The sequence below is a fragment of the Balaenoptera ricei genome, chromosome 7 (assembly GCF_028023285.1).
Source record: "Balaenoptera ricei isolate mBalRic1 chromosome 7, mBalRic1.hap2, whole genome shotgun sequence".
In the NCBI taxonomy this organism is placed as follows: Eukaryota; Metazoa; Chordata; class Mammalia; order Artiodactyla; family Balaenopteridae; genus Balaenoptera; species Balaenoptera ricei.
This window is the reverse complement of record NC_082645.1, coordinates 18,601,303-18,618,468: the sequence shown is the minus strand read 5'-3', so window position 1 is coordinate 18,618,468 and position 17,166 is coordinate 18,601,303. Positions and strand designations below refer to the sequence as shown.

Sequence of the window (17,166 nt, the reverse complement as noted above, 5' to 3'; positions counted from 1 at the left end):
TTAATGAGTTATGGAATTCCCATAGTCAGCTGAGCACTTCCCATCCATACTGTCTCTAGTGCTTACCAAATTGGAATGAAACTTGTCTTCTCAAAGTGTTGAATTTTGATGCTTTTGAGTCTTAAGTATTATGACTTCCTGGACTCACAGAATTAATTGAAGTTGTGGTTCACCTTTCATTTTATAGGAAAGCTCAAGCAAGGTAGGCCTTTTCTTATGCCATTGTAGACTGTCATTTCTATAACATAGGAGCTTAAAACGAAAAGTAACAGTTGTCCTGAGGAAAATGAGCGACCTTAGGATATTGAGCATAATTTTTTATTTTTTAGTATAGCTAATATTTTCAACACGATTCATGTACTGTTGTGAACTTAAATGGTCATTTGTGACTTTTGTCTGTTTACTGTATATGGTTGAAGGCATATAACTTGATCAGCAGTTCAAACGTGCTCATTGTAAAACCTTTTTTATTGTGAAGTATGACATACGCACCGAAGCCCCGAAAGCAGCTCTGGGGCTGATCGCAGGGAAGCCGCTTGTTAGGCCGGTGTCTCTGTCTCCCTGAAAGATTTCCCTCTCTGGGCTTCTGTGCTTGCCGCTCCCCTGCTTCTCTTGGTCATCTTGTCAGATAGGCACGTGCCCCATAACGACTTAGTTGTTTAAACATTCTCGTGTCTGTTTCTTGGTGGTTTGTAAGGCGTGTTTTAGTACAGAATGCCAGGTTTCCACGGTGATTGTGCCTCATCTCTACAAAGCGTGGAAGTTCTCCCTGTCCCTCCTCTGTGCCAAGAGATCGCGTGCTATTTTTTTCCATATGCATTTTGTCCGTAGGATTGTTGTGCCAGCACCCTCGGGTGAAAGGACCGTTGTGGTCTCTTCTCTAGCGTACCACTTTTGTCTGAATCAGGTGACTCACTGCCCGTGTCTGCTTCTGAGCACAGAGCTTTGCCCCGGAAATATTGCACTTGCTGGCACCTCTAGTGCACTGTGGAATAGAAATGGTGATAATGGGCATCCTTGTCTTGTTCCTAGGAGCAGGGGAAAATCTTTCCAAAGTTCACACATGAAGTATGATGTTTGCTGTAGGGCTTTCTTTGTAGATAACCTTAAAATATTAAGTATGTTTCCTTCTGTTTCTGCTTTGTGATGAGTCTTTAATGGTGAATGGATTTAAAAAATTATTTATTTATTTATATTTTATTTATTTATTTTTGGCTGTGTTGGGTCTTTGTTGCTGTGCGCGGGCTTTCTCTAGTTGCGGTGAGGCGGGGCTACTCTTCGTTGTGGTGTGCAGGCTTCTCATTGCGGTGGCTTCTCTTGTTGCGGAGAATGGGCTCTAGGCGTGCGGGCTTCGGTAGTTGCAGCACGCGGGCTCAGTAGTTGTGGTGCACGGGCCTCAGCAGTTGTGGCTCGCGGGCTCTAGAGCACAGGCTCAGTAGTTGTGGCGCATGGGCTTAGTTGCTCCCCGGCATGTGGGATCTTCCTGCACCAGGGATTGAATCCACGTCCCCTGCATTGGCAGGTGGATTCTTAACCACTGTGCCACCAGGGAAGTCCTGTGAATGGATATTAAATTTCATCAGATACTTTTTCTGCAACTCTTGATGATTATACAGTTTTTTTCCATCCATGTTGTTGCAAATGGCAAAATTTCATTCTTTTTTACGGCTGAGTAGTATTCCATCACATATATTTGGTATATATATATATGTATAAATATAGCATATATATATGTATATATGGTGTATATATATGTGTGTGTGTGTGTACACACACGTGTACAAACCACACCTTTTTTATCCATTCATCTGTTGATGGATACTTGACTGTTTCCACCTTTTGGCTGTTGTGACTAATGCTGCTGTGAATATGGCTGTGTAGATGTCTGAGTCCCTGCTTTCACTTCTTTTGGGTATATAGCCAAAAGTGGGATTGCTGAATCATATGATAATTCCACGTTTAATTTCTTAAGGAATTGCCATACTGTTTTCCACAGTAGGTATACCATTTTATATTCCCACAGGCAATGCACAAGGAAGGGTTCTAATTTCTCCACCTCTTTGCCAACATTTGTTGTCTGTTTTTTAAATAATAGCCATCCTGTTTGGATGAAGTGGTATTACATTGTAGTTTTGATTTGGTTTTCCCTAATGATTAGTGGTGTTGTGCATCTGTTTATGTGCCTGTTGACCATGTGCATATCTTTGGAGAAATGTCTTTTCAAGTCTTTTTCCAACTTTTTTTTTTGTTTTTTTTGCCATCCTGTGTCATCTTAGTTCCCCGACCAGAGATCGAACCCGTGCCCCCTGCAGTGGAAGTGCAGAGTCCTAACCACTGGACCACTAGGGAATCCCCCTTTTTCCTACCTTTGAGTCAGATTTTTTGTTGTTATTGTAGAGTTGTAGGAGTTTCTTACGTATTCTGGATATATATGATTTGCAAATATTTTCTCTCATTCTGTGGGTTGCTTTTTCATTCTGTTGATAGTGTACTTTGATTTTTTTTTTTTTGATGAAGGTTGCCTGTGCGTTTGATGTCTTGTCTAAAAATATCATTGCCAAATCCAGTGTCATTAAGCTTTCCTCCTATGTTTTCTTCTAAGATACACACACACACACACACACACACACACACACACACACACTTTTTTTTTTTTTGGCTGTGCCGTTCAGCATGTGGGATCTTAGTTCCCCGACCAGGGATCAAACCCGCGCCCCTTGCCTTGGAGGTGCAGAGTCTCAACCACTGGACCACCAGCGAAGTCCAAGAGTTTTCTGTTTTCTAGTTTTAACTCTTATGTTTAGGTCTTTAATCTATTTTGAGTTAATTTTTGTGTATGGTGAAAGGTAGGGGTCCAACTTGATTCATTTGCAATTGAATATTCAGTTTTCCCAGCACCATTTATTTCTAGAGACTGTTCTTTTTTCCCCATTGAATGGTCTTGCCACCCTTGTCAAAAAAATCATTTGACTATATATTGTGAGGATTTATTTCTGGACTCTCTATTCTCTTCTGTTGATCTAAATGTCTGTCATTATGCTGATACCACACTGTTCTTTCTTTATTTTTCTTCTTTCTTAGGGTTTAATCTGACATTTTTCTAACTTTTTGAGAAATGATAATTGTTAGCATATTGATGTTTTTGTAATATGTTTATTATGAAAGTTTTCTAACAGAGGTAAAAGTAGAGAGAATAATATAATGAATGTAGAATAAAAAGTATTCAGATTCCTGGGGATTTTGCTGGCATTTCAGTGGTTAGGACTCCGAGCTTCCACTGCAGGGGGCACAGGTTCCATTCCTGGTTGGGAACTAAGATCCTGCATGCTGTGTGGCGTGGCCAAAAAAAAAAAAAAAAAATTCACATTCCCGAAGCACTCCTACACTTTCTATCTGATTGATTGATTGTATTATTTTAAAGCATATTTCTGTCTTTAAAACATTTTCACGCACTTCACCTGTTAATGATAAGAACTTTTTTGGGAGAATAAAACCACAATCTCATTATCCTAAGATTAACAGTGATTCATTAATCTCTTTATTAGTGGTTATTTTGAGTCAGGATCTAAACAAGTTCTGTATGTTGCAGCTGGGTGATATATACTTGAGTCTCTTTTTCCCCAACAGTGTATTTCCAGGCTCTCCTCTCCCTCTCTTTTGTCATACTGTTTATTTTTCAAAGAAGTAGGACATTTGTTCTGGAGAATTTCACATTTTCTGAACTTGGTTGATTGCATTTTCTTCTTCAAGTCTTAACACCTTCTGTCAGTTACATTTTCTGTAAACGTCTGATGATATGTATAGGCTTAATGAGATTTGGATTCAGTTTTGATGGGTCAGAGTGTGTGTGCTTTTTGTTTCATCGGCTCAGAGGCCTGTGATGGTGGGCGGTCCCACCTTCAGTTCTGTTCACGTGGACCAGGGAGTTCATGTATAGCGTGTCCTCTGTGCAGTCCCCCAGCAACCTTGCCCTCCGCTGTTTGGTAGCATAAGGTACAGTTTGCACGGGGAGGATGTGATCCTGGCTTGATTCACCACCACCCCACCCCTCGGTCACCATTGTTTGTAATATTAAGTTGGAGTCCTAATGCTTCCAGAGGTGACCCATGAGGTTTTCTTTTTTCTTTGAGTATCATTATGAACTCATTGAATTTTATTGATTTCATGTTTGTTAACTTACTTTTTAGCTTTTCTTTTTTCCTAATATATACATTTAAAGGTAGAAATGCCCTCAAACATACATTTAGCTGTATGTCACAAGTGTTGATGCGTAGTATTTTCATTATTGTTCATTTCAGTTGTCTGATTTCCGTAGTCATTTTTTTCTGGGAATTTATGAAATATATTTCATAATTTTCAAATATGTAGAGATTTTTATTTATTTTTTTGTTACCTGTTTATACTGTTCATTCATTCGTTTGTTTGTTTGTTTACTTATTTATTTATTTTTGGCCGTACCGCACGGCTTGCGAGATTGAACCTGGCCCTCGGCAGTGGAAGCGTGGAGTCCTAACCACTGGACCACCGGGGAGTTGCGTTCCCTATTTCTAAATTTCTAACTTAACTGCACTGTCGTCAGTGTCCATGCTGTGTAACTTGACTTATTTGAAACTTTTTGAGATTTGCTCTAATGCTTGGTATATGGCCGGACTTGCTCTTCATGCTGTTCATGTGGTGTTTTTGTTTTTGTTTTTGTTTTTAAATCATTCTGTATCCTTGCTGAATTTTTGTTTGTGGTGATAGTTATAGTAAGAGGTATGTTAATTTCTCATTGTGTTTGTGGATTTGTCTATTTCACCTTGTAGTTCTTTCACACAGTTTGTTCTTGTCATGTTATCTATTGATCTATTGATTCATTGATTTTGGTTTCTGTATACACAGAGTCATTTTTTACAGGTCAGAACTGTAGAAATAATGAGGAAGTGACGCTTATACGCAAGGCTGATTTGGAGAACCATAACAAAGATGGAGGCTTCTGGACTGTGATTGATGGGAAAGTGTATGATATAAAGGACTTCCAGACGCAGTCATTAACAGGAAATAGTATTCTTGGTAAGGCCTCGCTTTTTACTTCATGGTTAGAAGTTGCAGATGTGTTATTTTAAGCAGAGCATTCGGTTTAAAATGATCAATTTAGTACTGCTCCAGCACCCATACATTTTAATCTGTCAGTGACTTTGGGGTCTGTCCTACCACAGCAAATTCAGGCACATATGCAAAATTTCTTATCATTATGCATTTTTTGTTCCAACACTTGTTGGAACTTGTTCCAAGTTCTGAGTTGACCCAGACAGCCCTGGGAGAGGATGAGGGATCACATTACTTTGGTAACCCTCACTTTGGAGTTAACCTGCCTAATCTATTTCCCACTTGCCATTTCTACTATAAATGCCTAGGCAAACTGTACTGAAGTCATGTTGCTTTTGTCTGTTTTGTTTCAGCTCAGTTTGTAGGGGAAGACCCGGTGGTAGCTTTGGAAGCTGCTTTGCAGTTTGAAGACACGCGGGAATCAATGCATGCCTTCTGTGTTGGCCAGTATCTGGAGGTGAGGCTGTGTGCAGTGAGCGCCAAGGTGGACTTCAGTGGAGACCCTCTCTGGATATTCCTGAGAAGTGGTTTTTACCCTGAAATAGTGCTGGTTGGATCTTTTGGGGGAGGGGGACATTATTAAGTGATAAACACAAAGATCTTTTAGAGATTTTTTTCATAACTCAATTTATATTTATTCATGTAGTTTATGATGTATTGGCCTTGAAAAATTATTTTAAAATTGTTAATTTGTAAGAAACATAGACCTTGTTCCACAAAAAAAAAAAAAAAAGAGGTTAACTTTTTGTCTTTACGATTTTATTATAATCCTATGTAGAAATTTGGAAGGACTTACCATCTTGAGATACATAATTTTGGGGAGGAACTATTTAGTAGCATAATTTTTTAGAATAGAAATATGTCCATTCTATATATTCATTAGCATTGGGATTCATATATTGGGATAGGCTTTCCAGATATGGATACAGAGGTAATAAAATTTATTAAGTTATGCCTCAAGGGTAATGTTTGAAGCATTTTATGAAGGGAAAAATTAACTTTGTTTATAAATTGTCATGTGGCTGGCAACATTTAAGATTATTTTCATGAGATCCCTTTCTTTTCTAACTTCTATTTGATTCCCTAAGGGATTTTCTAGCCAAGTGGTTTATCACTGCTTTGGATTTTCTACCAGACTTATGCATATACTGTCTGCCTTATATCTTCTGTTATTTTGGTAGCAGCCTGATCTCCCTATTATAGGATATAGTCTTTATTATGGCAGTATGTCTTGTTTAAGGATAAAGCTGTGGGTCTTCTTGGTTTAATGTTAATTAACCCTGTTTTCTCATACTGATGATGAAATTTATCTTTTGCAGCCTGACCAAGAAATTGTTACCATACCAGATTTGGGAAGTCTGTCTTCACCTCTTATAGACACTGAAAGAAATCTGGGCCTACTCCTTGGGTTACACGCTTCCTATTTAGCTATGAGCACACCGCTGTCTCCAGTTGAGGTCGAATGTGCCAGTAAGAAAAATTATTTTGTTTTCTGCTAACAGATTAGCAGGTTATTTAAGCTGAGCTATAAGTGCCACTGAGAATAGAACAGGAAGAATCAACACAGTTATTGGTGAGGAAAAATAAGGATAGTGAGACTAAATCAGTTAATAGAAATAGCTGTGAGCGGCTTTCATCTGGGCTCACGATCTGTGGCAGCACAGGAAGCTAACAGGTATGTAGGAAGGTTGGGCCTGTGCGTGGTCTCACTTCTGCATTCTCTAACAGGTCGGCTCAACTCGGCTGTCATCTCCCTGTGTGCCTAGAAATCCACGTGATGTGGACTGGCTGTTCCTCTTAGGAATGCCGTTCTGTTTGAGTATTGTGTTTTTACCACTGAAATCCAATACATTTTGGGATGGCAACCTTTGTAACCACCAAAATATTACATTTTCTCCGTATCCCATATGATAGGTTTAAATATCTCTTCACATATTTGTGCGTTTCTCCATCTGTCTTTCCACTGACTATCCAACAAGCATCTGTCGAGTAATTTCTCATGTGAATTACCATGTTAGGCTCTGAGGGTGTAGTAGGTGTAGAATTAGGTGCACCTCTGCCCTCAGGTGCTTCCTGTGTGATGATGAGCCAGACATGATAAGCAGGTCAGGTTGGATGGTGGTAAAGGATAAAATGGAGACATTTGTAAGTGGTTTGGGAAGTGGGGAGGGGGTGGAGGGAAAGACTTCATGGAGGTGGAGCCATCCTGAAATTGGAGTCCCAGCAGACTGGGTGTGTGAGGGCATCACTGAGAAAGTCAGCTTCGAGCTGCTTGTGTATGTACAGGGTCGGGGGAGAAGGCTAGTGGGCAGGGATGATCATGGTGCCTGCTCAGCCTGCCTTCTGGAGCGCACCCTTGGTGTATGTGCTGGGCGCTTTGCTGTCTGCAGAGCCTCTAAGACAGTGGACTTTTCTTCCTCTGAAGACCTGTAGGGGACTTCCCTGGTGGCACAGTGGTTAAGAATCCGCCTGCCAATGCGGGGGACACGGGTTCAAGCCCTGGTCCAGGAAGATCCCACACGCCGCGGAGCGACTAAGCCTGTGCGCCACAGCTACTGAGCCTGTGCTCTAGAGCCCGCGAGCCACAACTACTGAGCCTGAGTGCTGTAACTACTGAAGACCGCACACCTAGAGCCCATGCTCTGCAACAGGAGAAGCCACCGCAGTGAGAATGACCACGCACCGCAATGAAGAGCCCCCACTCAATGCAACTAGAGAAAGCCTGCGCAGCAACGAGCCAATGCAGCCAAAAATTAAAAAAAATTAAAAAAAAAAAATACCTATAGTATCGTAGATTTGCAGATTTTCGGCAAGGAACTGGGAAGCGTCAGCGTAGTGGGGAGCAGTAGGTGTTATGGGCCCGGTGTGTGGGGGTCTGTCCACTCTAGGACGTCAGAAGGCACCATTGGAGCAGTATCTTTAAGAGACACGAGGGAGGGGGCTTCCCTGGTGGCGCAGTGGTTAAGAATCCGCCTGCCAGTGCAGGGGACACAGGTTCGAGCCCTGGTCCGGGAAGATTCCCACATGCCGCGGAGCAACTAAGCCCGTGCGCCACAACTACTGAGCCTGCACTCTAGAGCCTGCGAGCCACAACTACTGAGCCCACGTGCCTAGAGCCCGTGCTCCACAACAAGAGAAGCCACCACAATGAGAAGCCCGTGCACCGCAACGAAGAGTAGCCCTCGCTCGCCGCAACTAGAGAAAGCCTGCTCAGCAATGAAGACCCAATGCAGCCAAAAATAAAAAACAAACAAACAAATAAATAAATAAAAAAAATAAATTTATTAAAAAAAAAGGGACAAGAGGGAGTTCTAAATGGAGAGGTTCAGGGAGGGTCTGATCACATTTGTGTTTTAGAAGAATTAATGTGACACTTTGATGAATGCTCCTGAATGCTCTAAAATCTAAATTTCCAGTTAAAGAACATTGAGTGCATCCGGATTTGATTGCTTGGGTTTTGGAGGAATATTTTGATAACACAGTTATTGAAAAGAAATCTGTAGTTATGTAAAAACTGATTATTCTTTGGTGAATCTCACTCATAGCAGTTATAATGAGTATCCGTATTTGCACTGATGGGTGGCATGTTCTTATGGGGTCTGACCTGTGCCTCAGCACAGGTCTCCTTTATAGCCTACTGGATCTCAGGTTTCCAGGTATCTGTCCCTTACTTAAGATCTTGTGTTGTATGTTCAGTAGTCTCTTCTTATTATTAATTGATTAATGCTCTAGGGAGGCGTGCTGCCCTGAGCATGTTTTTCTTCACGGAACCCTTCACACGCGCTGTTCTCCTGCCTGGACGCTCAGCGTCTTGGTCTTCATCCAGATCACAGCAAATTCCTTACCGTCCCTCCGAGTAGTCGGGGGCTTGTTGCTGCACGGTCATTCCCCTGTTGTACTGGTGGCCTGTGGTTATCCCAATTGAAATCGGTGATTACTTGTGTAAGTGGTATCTCAGTGCTCTTCTCCCTGTTGGAAGGCATAGCTCTAGTCTTCACGTGGTTTCTGTGGATCTGGACAGCTCCATGTTTGAGCAGGTATCCGGTAAATGTTGGACTGGAACTATTATAGTGGGTTCTGATACCATGCTTACGATGTGTTGAGTAACCAGAAAGTGTTACCTTTTTTCACGTAGATATAGGAATTATAAGCCAATCTATGTAAATACGTTAGATGTGACTTTCATATGAATGATCCTGAATTTCACCTCCTAAATGAAGTACTTAGTTTTCTATCTTTTTTTTTTTTTTTTTTTTTTCAGTATTTATTTCTGAACAATGCACTCAGGTTTCTTTTTAATGTTTGCGTGTGCACCCTCTAGAGTGGCTTCAGTCATCCATCTTCTCTGGAGGCCTGCAGACTAGCCAGATCCACTACAGCTACAATGAGGAGAAAGACGAGGACCACTGTAGCTCTCCGGGGGGCACTCCTGCCAGCAAGTCCCGGCTCTACTCCCACAGACGGGCGCTGGGTGACCATTCCCAGGCATTCCTGCAAGCCATTGCTGACAGTAACATTCAGGACCACAACGTGAAGGTGAGTGAGGCCTTCCCACACTCAGTGTCCTTTGTTTACCTTAGGACTTTGACTTGTGAACACCTTAGCACAGGCTTTGGTTAGCTTAGCACAGACTTTGTTTACCTGTTATTTGGAGGGCTGGTTTTGAGGTAAGAGGCTGGTTCAGTTCAATGTCCGGTGAGGTTTTAGAAGCTACGGCACTTAGTTTAGAATTCATGACGATGTTGTGAGGTTGGCTCTGAAGTTACCTCCAGCTGTTTCTGTTGCAGGACTTTCTGTGCCAGATAGAAAGGTACTGTAGGCAGTGCCACTTGACCACACCCATCACCTTTCCTCCTGAGCATCCTGTGGAGGAGGTCGGCCGCTTGCTGTTATGCTGCCTCTTAAAACATGAAGATTTAGGTATGACGCTCAGTATTTTAGCCGTACTGTAGATCTTTCAACTGACATGTAGTACACATTCATTCCTACCCTGCCCTTTCTTTTAAATATCTTTTACAGGTCACGTGGCATTATCTTTAGTTTATGCAGGTACACTTGGTATTGAGCAAGTGAAGCACAGAACGTTGCCTAAATCAGTGGTGGATGTTTGTAGAGTTGTCTACCAAGCAAAATGCTCACTCATTAAGGTAAACAGATTTTGATTTTCTTTCTTCTGTGCTTTGTGGACAGTTGGCAAAGTATTCGTTGTTAAGTTGTTCTTTCATATTTAACTTTCTAGACACATCAAGAACAGGGCCGTTCTTACAAGGAGGTCTGTGCCCCAGTCATTGAACGTTTGAGGTTCCTCTTTAATGAACTGAGACCTGCAGTTTGTAATGACCTCTCTATAATGTCCAAGTTTAAACTGTTAAGTTCTTTGCCCCGTTGGAGGAGGATAGCTCAGAAGATAATTCGAGAACGAAGGAAGAAGAGAGGTAAGAAGGTAAAAGGTAGGAGGATTCTTTCAGAGTGTGTCCCCGTGTAGGTGTCTGTGGTTGCAGTGAGGCTGTGGGCTGCTGCTCACCAATTGTGGCATTTTCACAAGTGCCATAATGTTTGTTATGTGTATTTATGGTTAAGTGTGCAAATCCTGCTTATTTTTCCAAGATATCAGATGATGATGCAACTTTGGGATTGAGTGTGTTATGATTTGGTAACTTAGTAAATTGATGCTGAAAATACTGTAAACTTTATTAAATTGATGGGGAAAAGGAAGTGTTTTTTTAATCACTTGTCCTGGTAATGAGATATATGGGAACGTTTAATCTTTCAATTAATCTTGCCATTCTTGTGAAGAAATGTTTTTCTTTGGCAATATTGAGTATTCTGAAACATGGAAGATTGTTATAAAAGGAACCGAAAGAGTTACTGATATTTTCAGGAAGCAACTGTGTAGGGATATGGAAAAGAGTTTTTGTATTAACCAAAATTTGAGTGAAAATACACACTTTCTAATTTGGTCATTTGTGATTATAAGCAAGTCTACCAAAATATCTGATTATATTCTTATGAATTATATTGATTTATTCCCAGATTAGCTTATTGAGCATTTACTTAATTTAATTAATTACTGAGTTTTTGATGGACATTACAAACAATGCCATGAAAGACTAACTTATTTTAGAAGCCATCCTGAATTGATTGTTCCTGAGCTTAAACCACAGCTTATCTGGATCCTGGAGATGCTCTGAATCAGGAGATATGGCAGGAACACTTCTGAGATCCCTTTAACCCAGGTAGCCAGGAAACTCAGAGACTGCCATCTCAGCGTGAGGGAGGATGGCCCCATCCCCGCGTGGCCATTGCCTCCCTGGACTCTGAGCTCACACTGTCACTGCTTAAACCTTCTTGATGATGCGGGTTGATATATTTAATTGTAACATAGAAATAATTAATATTCCTGGTGCTGTGCTAAGTTTGATGATTTACTGGTAGGGCTCCACAGGACTCAGAAGAACTATTATGCTCTTAGTTATTACTGTGAAAGGGTACAGATAAAAATTAGCAAAAGGAGAGGTGCATGGAGGGAATTCCAAAGGAAACCGGGTCCGGGCTTCCAGTGTTCCCTCCAGTGAATCACACAGGGTCGTGCTTGGTTCTCTCAGCAGTGACGTGTGACACGTGTGAAGGACTGTCAGTCAGGGATGCTCACCTGAACCTTGGTGTCCGGGGTTGTTGTTGGGAGTCAGTCACATGGCCATGTGGGGCCTGCGTGATTGCTCTCAGCTGCCCAGACTCCATCCAGAGGCAGAAACAGGCAGTTGCCGTAAGTCACAAGCTGTCTGGTTACACGGTAAAGGTGGTCCTGTGCCTCAGACACACTCTTCTCAGGCAGAACATACCAAGGTTTCAGAGCTCAGTTCGCAGGAGCTGGTCAAGAGCCAGTGCTGACGGGACAGGCCTTTCTTGGGAATTTGCAGGGTTTGAGCAACCCAGACCTGCTGTGTTAATGTTTTATTGCCTAGGTTTATTATTGTGTTGCTTGTTATTTATATTATATATTGAGAAGAATGAGACTTGAAACCTTGAAGAGGACCAAAAGTGCGGAAGCAACACCACATATCACATTGCAAATTCAATAGAAATTTCTCTGATTAAAAAGACTAACAGAGTCAGAGGCATCTAATTGATTCAGTTGCACACTGGTGACGGAACCAATGCACTAGTCCAGAGTGGGCAAACTAGGGTCTGGGGACAAATGCAGCCTACCACTTGCTATGTATCGCCCATGAGCTAAGGCTGGGTTTTGCATTTTTAAATTATTTTTTAAAAAATCAAAAGAAGACTATGATTCATGAAGATTATATGAAATTTAAATGACAGCATTCATAAATAAAGTTAGCCAGTTTTCATGCTGCAACAGTAGAGTATTTGCAGAAATAGACTGAAATAGCCTGCAAAGACTAAAGTATTCGCTGTCTGGCCCTTCATGAAAAAGTTTGCCAACCCCTGGGCTTCCCCTTCTATAGGGCTTCCCTCCATCGTAACACTGTCACTGTCTTTCTATCCCTGACGTGGAGTGGCAAAGTGTTATTACTAGATGTAATGTGAGAATAATTATGATAGTTTTTACTTTTGTAATTTGAGCACTTGACAATGATATTTATGTGTTTCTGTGAATAACATATATCCTTCATGCAAATTTAAACATTTCTTAATTTAAAATCATATTTAATGATTGTTATAATGAATGATGTTTTTAAACATAGTTCCTAAGAAGCCAGACTCTACTGATGATGAAGAAAAAATTGGAAACGGAGAGAGTGAAGAAGCTTGCATCTTGCCTCACAGTCCTATAAATGTGGACAAAAGACCCATTACAGTTAAATCACCCAAGGTGAAGTACTTTTTGTGATTCTAAGACTGGCTGTGTAGAAGCACAACATACTGCAAGGGAATCCACAAATATTGTCGCTTTGTTTTTGAATATACAGTAGAGATTTTGGTGGTTATTAAAAGTGTGAGTAACTGTGCCCCAGTGGTGCTTAATGCACTTGACTTATGGTGCCCTGGTCAAATCGATAGCTGGAGAAGTGTTTCCTTTTACTTTTAGTAGTATATTGTATCATTATTTGTTCACCATTTTCTTCATTCATTCATTTATTCACTCATTCATTGAATGTATCCTTTGTTCCAGAAACTATTAATATGGATGATAATTTAACTTTGCATGTCAGGTTAGCCGATTCTAAAGTATGTAAGCATACAGATTATAAATTCACTTATAAGCCTATTTATGATGTAGTCATTTTTATCTTAAATTAATTACTAAATTTAAAATATTTTACCAATTTAAACCTAGTGGCATTTGTTTATATTTTCTTCAAGTAGTTGTTTTAGAGCCCTTGTTAAAATGAATAGGGTTAACTAATGGTGAAAACGGTTTTCCTTTGTCAGGATAAATGGCAGCCACTACTGAGTACAGTTACAGGTGTTCACAAATACAAATGGTTGAAGCAGAATGTCCAGGGTCTGTATCCTCAGTCTGCACTCCTCAGTACTATTGCTGAATTTGCCCTTAAAGAAGAGCCGGTGGATGTGGAAAAAATGAGAAAGTGCCTACTAAAACAGGTAAATTTGCTAAGAACATTCTTCTCTGTATTGGATAATACATAAACACTTAACAGTATGCATTGATGTTTTGCAGTTGGAGAGAGCAGAGGTTCGCCTGGAAGGGATAGATACAATTTTAAAACTGGCAGCCAAAAATTTCTTACTTCCATCTGTGCAGTATGCTATGTTCTGTGGATGGCAAAGACTTATTCCAGAGGGGATTGATATAGGGTAAAACTTTATAATATTTTTTCTTAATTAAGGGAAGCTGTGACAACAAAGCTTTGTATTATTGAAGTCTGGCAGTGTTCTAAGTAAAATTCTTCATCTTTGTTTGAAAGGGAACCCCTTACTGATTGTTTAAAGGATGTTGATTTGATCCCACCTTTTAATCGGATGCTGCTTGAAGTAACTTTTGGCAAGCTGTATGCTTGGGCTGTTCAGAATATTCGAAATATTTTGATGGATGCAAATAACAAATTTAAAGAACTTGGTGAGTTAAAAATCTGACAGTTAAAAGGCTGTATTAAAATTGCTGTTGATGTCAGTGATCACATCAGCATTATTTCATAGTTTGGCTCTTAATTATATATTCTGGAAACCTGCAAATTCTTATTTTTGCTTGGAAGACTTTAATAACTTTGTGCATTAGAATGATAATCTAAGCTGCTTTAAGTTTTCTCAAATTCTAAACAAAACTTTCAAAATTTGGCAGAAGATACAATCTTGTAGTATCCTAATATAAAGCTTTTGCATTTTAACATTTTCATGTGTATCACTTACACAATCTATCCTAGAATGTGTATCCTATATTAATACATAATTTCCTGGACAGTTTGAGCATCTACAGAGAAGTGGTAGGATTGGTTTTGTGGAAGAGAAGTGAAGTATCTCTCTTATGTTTGACATGAAATGAGTAAGCCACCAGGGATATTTAGAAGAGCAGTGTGATATGTTTTGTAGACAGAGGAAGATAGATGTATGTGGAGTGATGGTGGTATGATTATTGCAGAGCAATACAGAGCTGCCCGATGTCCCCACTCTATGGATATCTGATGAAAAAGACAGACTTATGAAAAAAAAAATTGTTAATGCTTTCTGCATCGTGTATGTTCTTGTATCCACGCACAAGAGATTTATGTAGGTGCCAACGCTTTTTAGGTATCCAGCCTGTCCCCCTGCAAACCATTACAAATGAGAACCCGTCGGGACCAAGCCTGGGGACGACCCCACAAGCTCGCTTTCTCCTGGTCATGCTCAGCATGCTCACCCTGCAGCACGGTGCCCACAGCCTGAGCCTCCTGCTGAACTCTGGCACGCTCGCTCTCACACAGACAGCACTTCGGCTCATTGGTGGGTTGGCATCGCCCGAAGTCCTTTGTGAAAATGCCACGGTTTTGCCTTGCTCTCTCTCTCTCTTTTTATAAACTTTTTTTTTTTTTTATTGTGGTAAAATACAAATAACATAAAATTTTACTATTCTAAGTACTTTTAAGTTTATAACTCATTGTCGTCAGTAAGCACATCCACAATGTTGTGCCAGCCTTAATACTATCTAGTTCCATAACTTTTCATCACCCCCAGTGCAAACCCATATCCATTTAGCAGTGACTCCTGATTTCGCACTCCCCCAGCTGTTGGCAGCAACAAGTCTGCTTTCTGTCTCTATGGACTTGCTCCTTCTGGATGTTTCATACAAATGAAATCATACAATTTTAACCTTTTGTATCTGGCTTATTTCATTTAGCATGTATCAGTACTTCATTTCTTTTTAAGGCTAAAAAATATTATATGAATATACTGTGTTTTATTTATCCATTCATCCATTGATGGACATTGGCTCGTATCTGTATTTTGGCCATGGTGAGTTGTGCTCCTAGGAACATTTGTGTACAAGTTTTTGTTTGCACACCTGTTACCAGTCCTTCTGTCATGTACTTAGTGGAATTGCAGGGTCATATGGTAATCCTATGTTCAGCTTGCTCAGGAACTGTCAAACTGTTCCACAGCACTATACCATTTTACATTCCCACAGCAATGGGCCAGGAGTTTCAGTTTCTCCGTGTCCTTGCCAACACTAGTTATTTTCTGATTTTTTTTTTTTTTTTTTGAATTAAGGCTACCCTAGTTGGCGTGAAGTGGTATTTCATTGTGGTTTGTTTTACACTTCACTAATATTGAATGACGTTGAGCCTTTTTACCTGTGTTCGTTGTATATCTAGGAGAAACGTCTGTTCACATCCTTTGCCCATTTAAAAATTGGGTTGTTTGTGTTTGGGCCCTTTACACATTCTGGATACTAGACTGTTATCAGTTATGTGATTTGAAGACATTTTTTTCCCACTCTGGGTTTTGTTTTACTTTGGTGCACAGAAATTTCAAAATATGATTAAGTCTAATTTATCTGTTATTCTTTTGTTGCTTGTGCTTTTGATGTCATGTTTAAGAAATCATTGCCAAATCCAAGGTCAAGAGGATTACCCATTATGTTTTCTTCCTTAAGTCTTATATTTAGATCTTTGATCCATTTTAAGGTAGTTTTTTAATATGGTGTGGGGTAAGGGTTCACTTTATTTCTTTTGGTTATCCAGTTGTTCCAGTATCATTTGCTGGAAAGACTCTTCTCTTCTCAAGTTCTTAGCACCCTTGTCAAAAATCATCGGACTATAGATATTTAAGTTTATTTCTAGACTCTCAGTTCTGTTCTGTTGGTCTCTGTGTCTGTCATTACACCAGTCCCACACTGTTTTGAACACTGTAGCTTTGTGGTAAGTTTTGAAATCAATAAGTAAGTCCTTCAACTTTGTTTTTCTTTCTCAAAATTATTTTGGGTCCCTTGCATTTCCATATGACTTTCAGGTCTGGCTTTCCCATGTCTGCAAAAAAGGCCGTTGGGTTTTCTAGGGATTGTATTGAATCTGTAGATCCTGTTGGGGAGTACTGCCATCTTCACAATATTAAGTCTTTCATTCCATAAATATGAGATAGCTTTATATTTATTTAGGTCTTCTGTCATTTCTTTGAGCAGTATTTTATAGTTTTATTGTTATCAGGGTATTGCTGGCCTAGAGTGAGTTAGGAAGTAGTTGCCTCCTATTCTGTCTTTGAAAGGGTTAGAGAATTGGTGTTAATTCTTCCTTAAGTGTTTGGTAGAATTCACCAGTTAAGCCATTTGGCCCTGGGTTTTTGTTGTTGTTGAGAGTTTTTTGGTTACTGATTCAATCTCTTCACTTGTTTTAGGTCTTATTCACATTTTCTATTTGTTCTTGAGGCAGTTAATTTCTATGCTTTTAGGAATTTATCCATTTCATCTAGGTTAGCTAATATATTGGTGTACAGTTGTTCATAGTGTGGTCATAATTCTTTTTATTTCTATAGGATCAGTAGCAATGTCCCCACTTTTTCTTTCTGGTTTTAGTGATTTGCATCTTCTCTTTTTTTTTTTTTTTTTTTTTAGTTAATCTGCCTAAAAGTTTGCCAATTTTGTTGACATTTTTCAAAAAAACAACTTTTGGTTTTGTTGAT

The 17,166-nt window shown here is 40.0% G+C and overlaps 1 protein-coding gene across 6 annotated transcripts in view; it reads left to right on the top strand.

The window, feature by feature from the left end:
- Window positions 1-17,166, top strand: part of HERC2 (HECT and RLD domain containing E3 ubiquitin protein ligase 2) — a 217,936-nt gene that overhangs the window by 85,629 nt on the left and 115,141 nt on the right. For 4 of the 6 annotated variants that reach the window (XM_059927749.1, XM_059927753.1, XM_059927748.1 and 1 more), the window contains exons 24-35: window positions 4,882-5,052; window positions 5,442-5,545; window positions 6,408-6,558; window positions 9,410-9,624; window positions 9,876-10,008; window positions 10,108-10,235; window positions 10,328-10,538; window positions 12,798-12,925; window positions 13,486-13,659; window positions 13,736-13,872; window positions 13,983-14,134; window positions 14,803-14,994. In XM_059927749.1, the coding sequence (XP_059783732.1) occupies window positions 4,882-5,052; window positions 5,442-5,545; window positions 6,408-6,558; window positions 9,410-9,624; window positions 9,876-10,008; window positions 10,108-10,235; window positions 10,328-10,538; window positions 12,798-12,925; window positions 13,486-13,659; window positions 13,736-13,872; window positions 13,983-14,134; window positions 14,803-14,994 (1,896 nt within the window). The remainder of the gene's footprint in view (window positions 1-4,881; window positions 5,053-5,441; window positions 5,546-6,407; window positions 6,559-9,409; window positions 9,625-9,875; window positions 10,009-10,107; window positions 10,236-10,327; window positions 10,539-12,797; window positions 12,926-13,485; window positions 13,660-13,735; window positions 13,873-13,982; window positions 14,135-14,802; window positions 14,995-17,166) is intronic. The other 2 variants (XM_059927751.1, XM_059927750.1) reach the window with 2 other exon arrangements.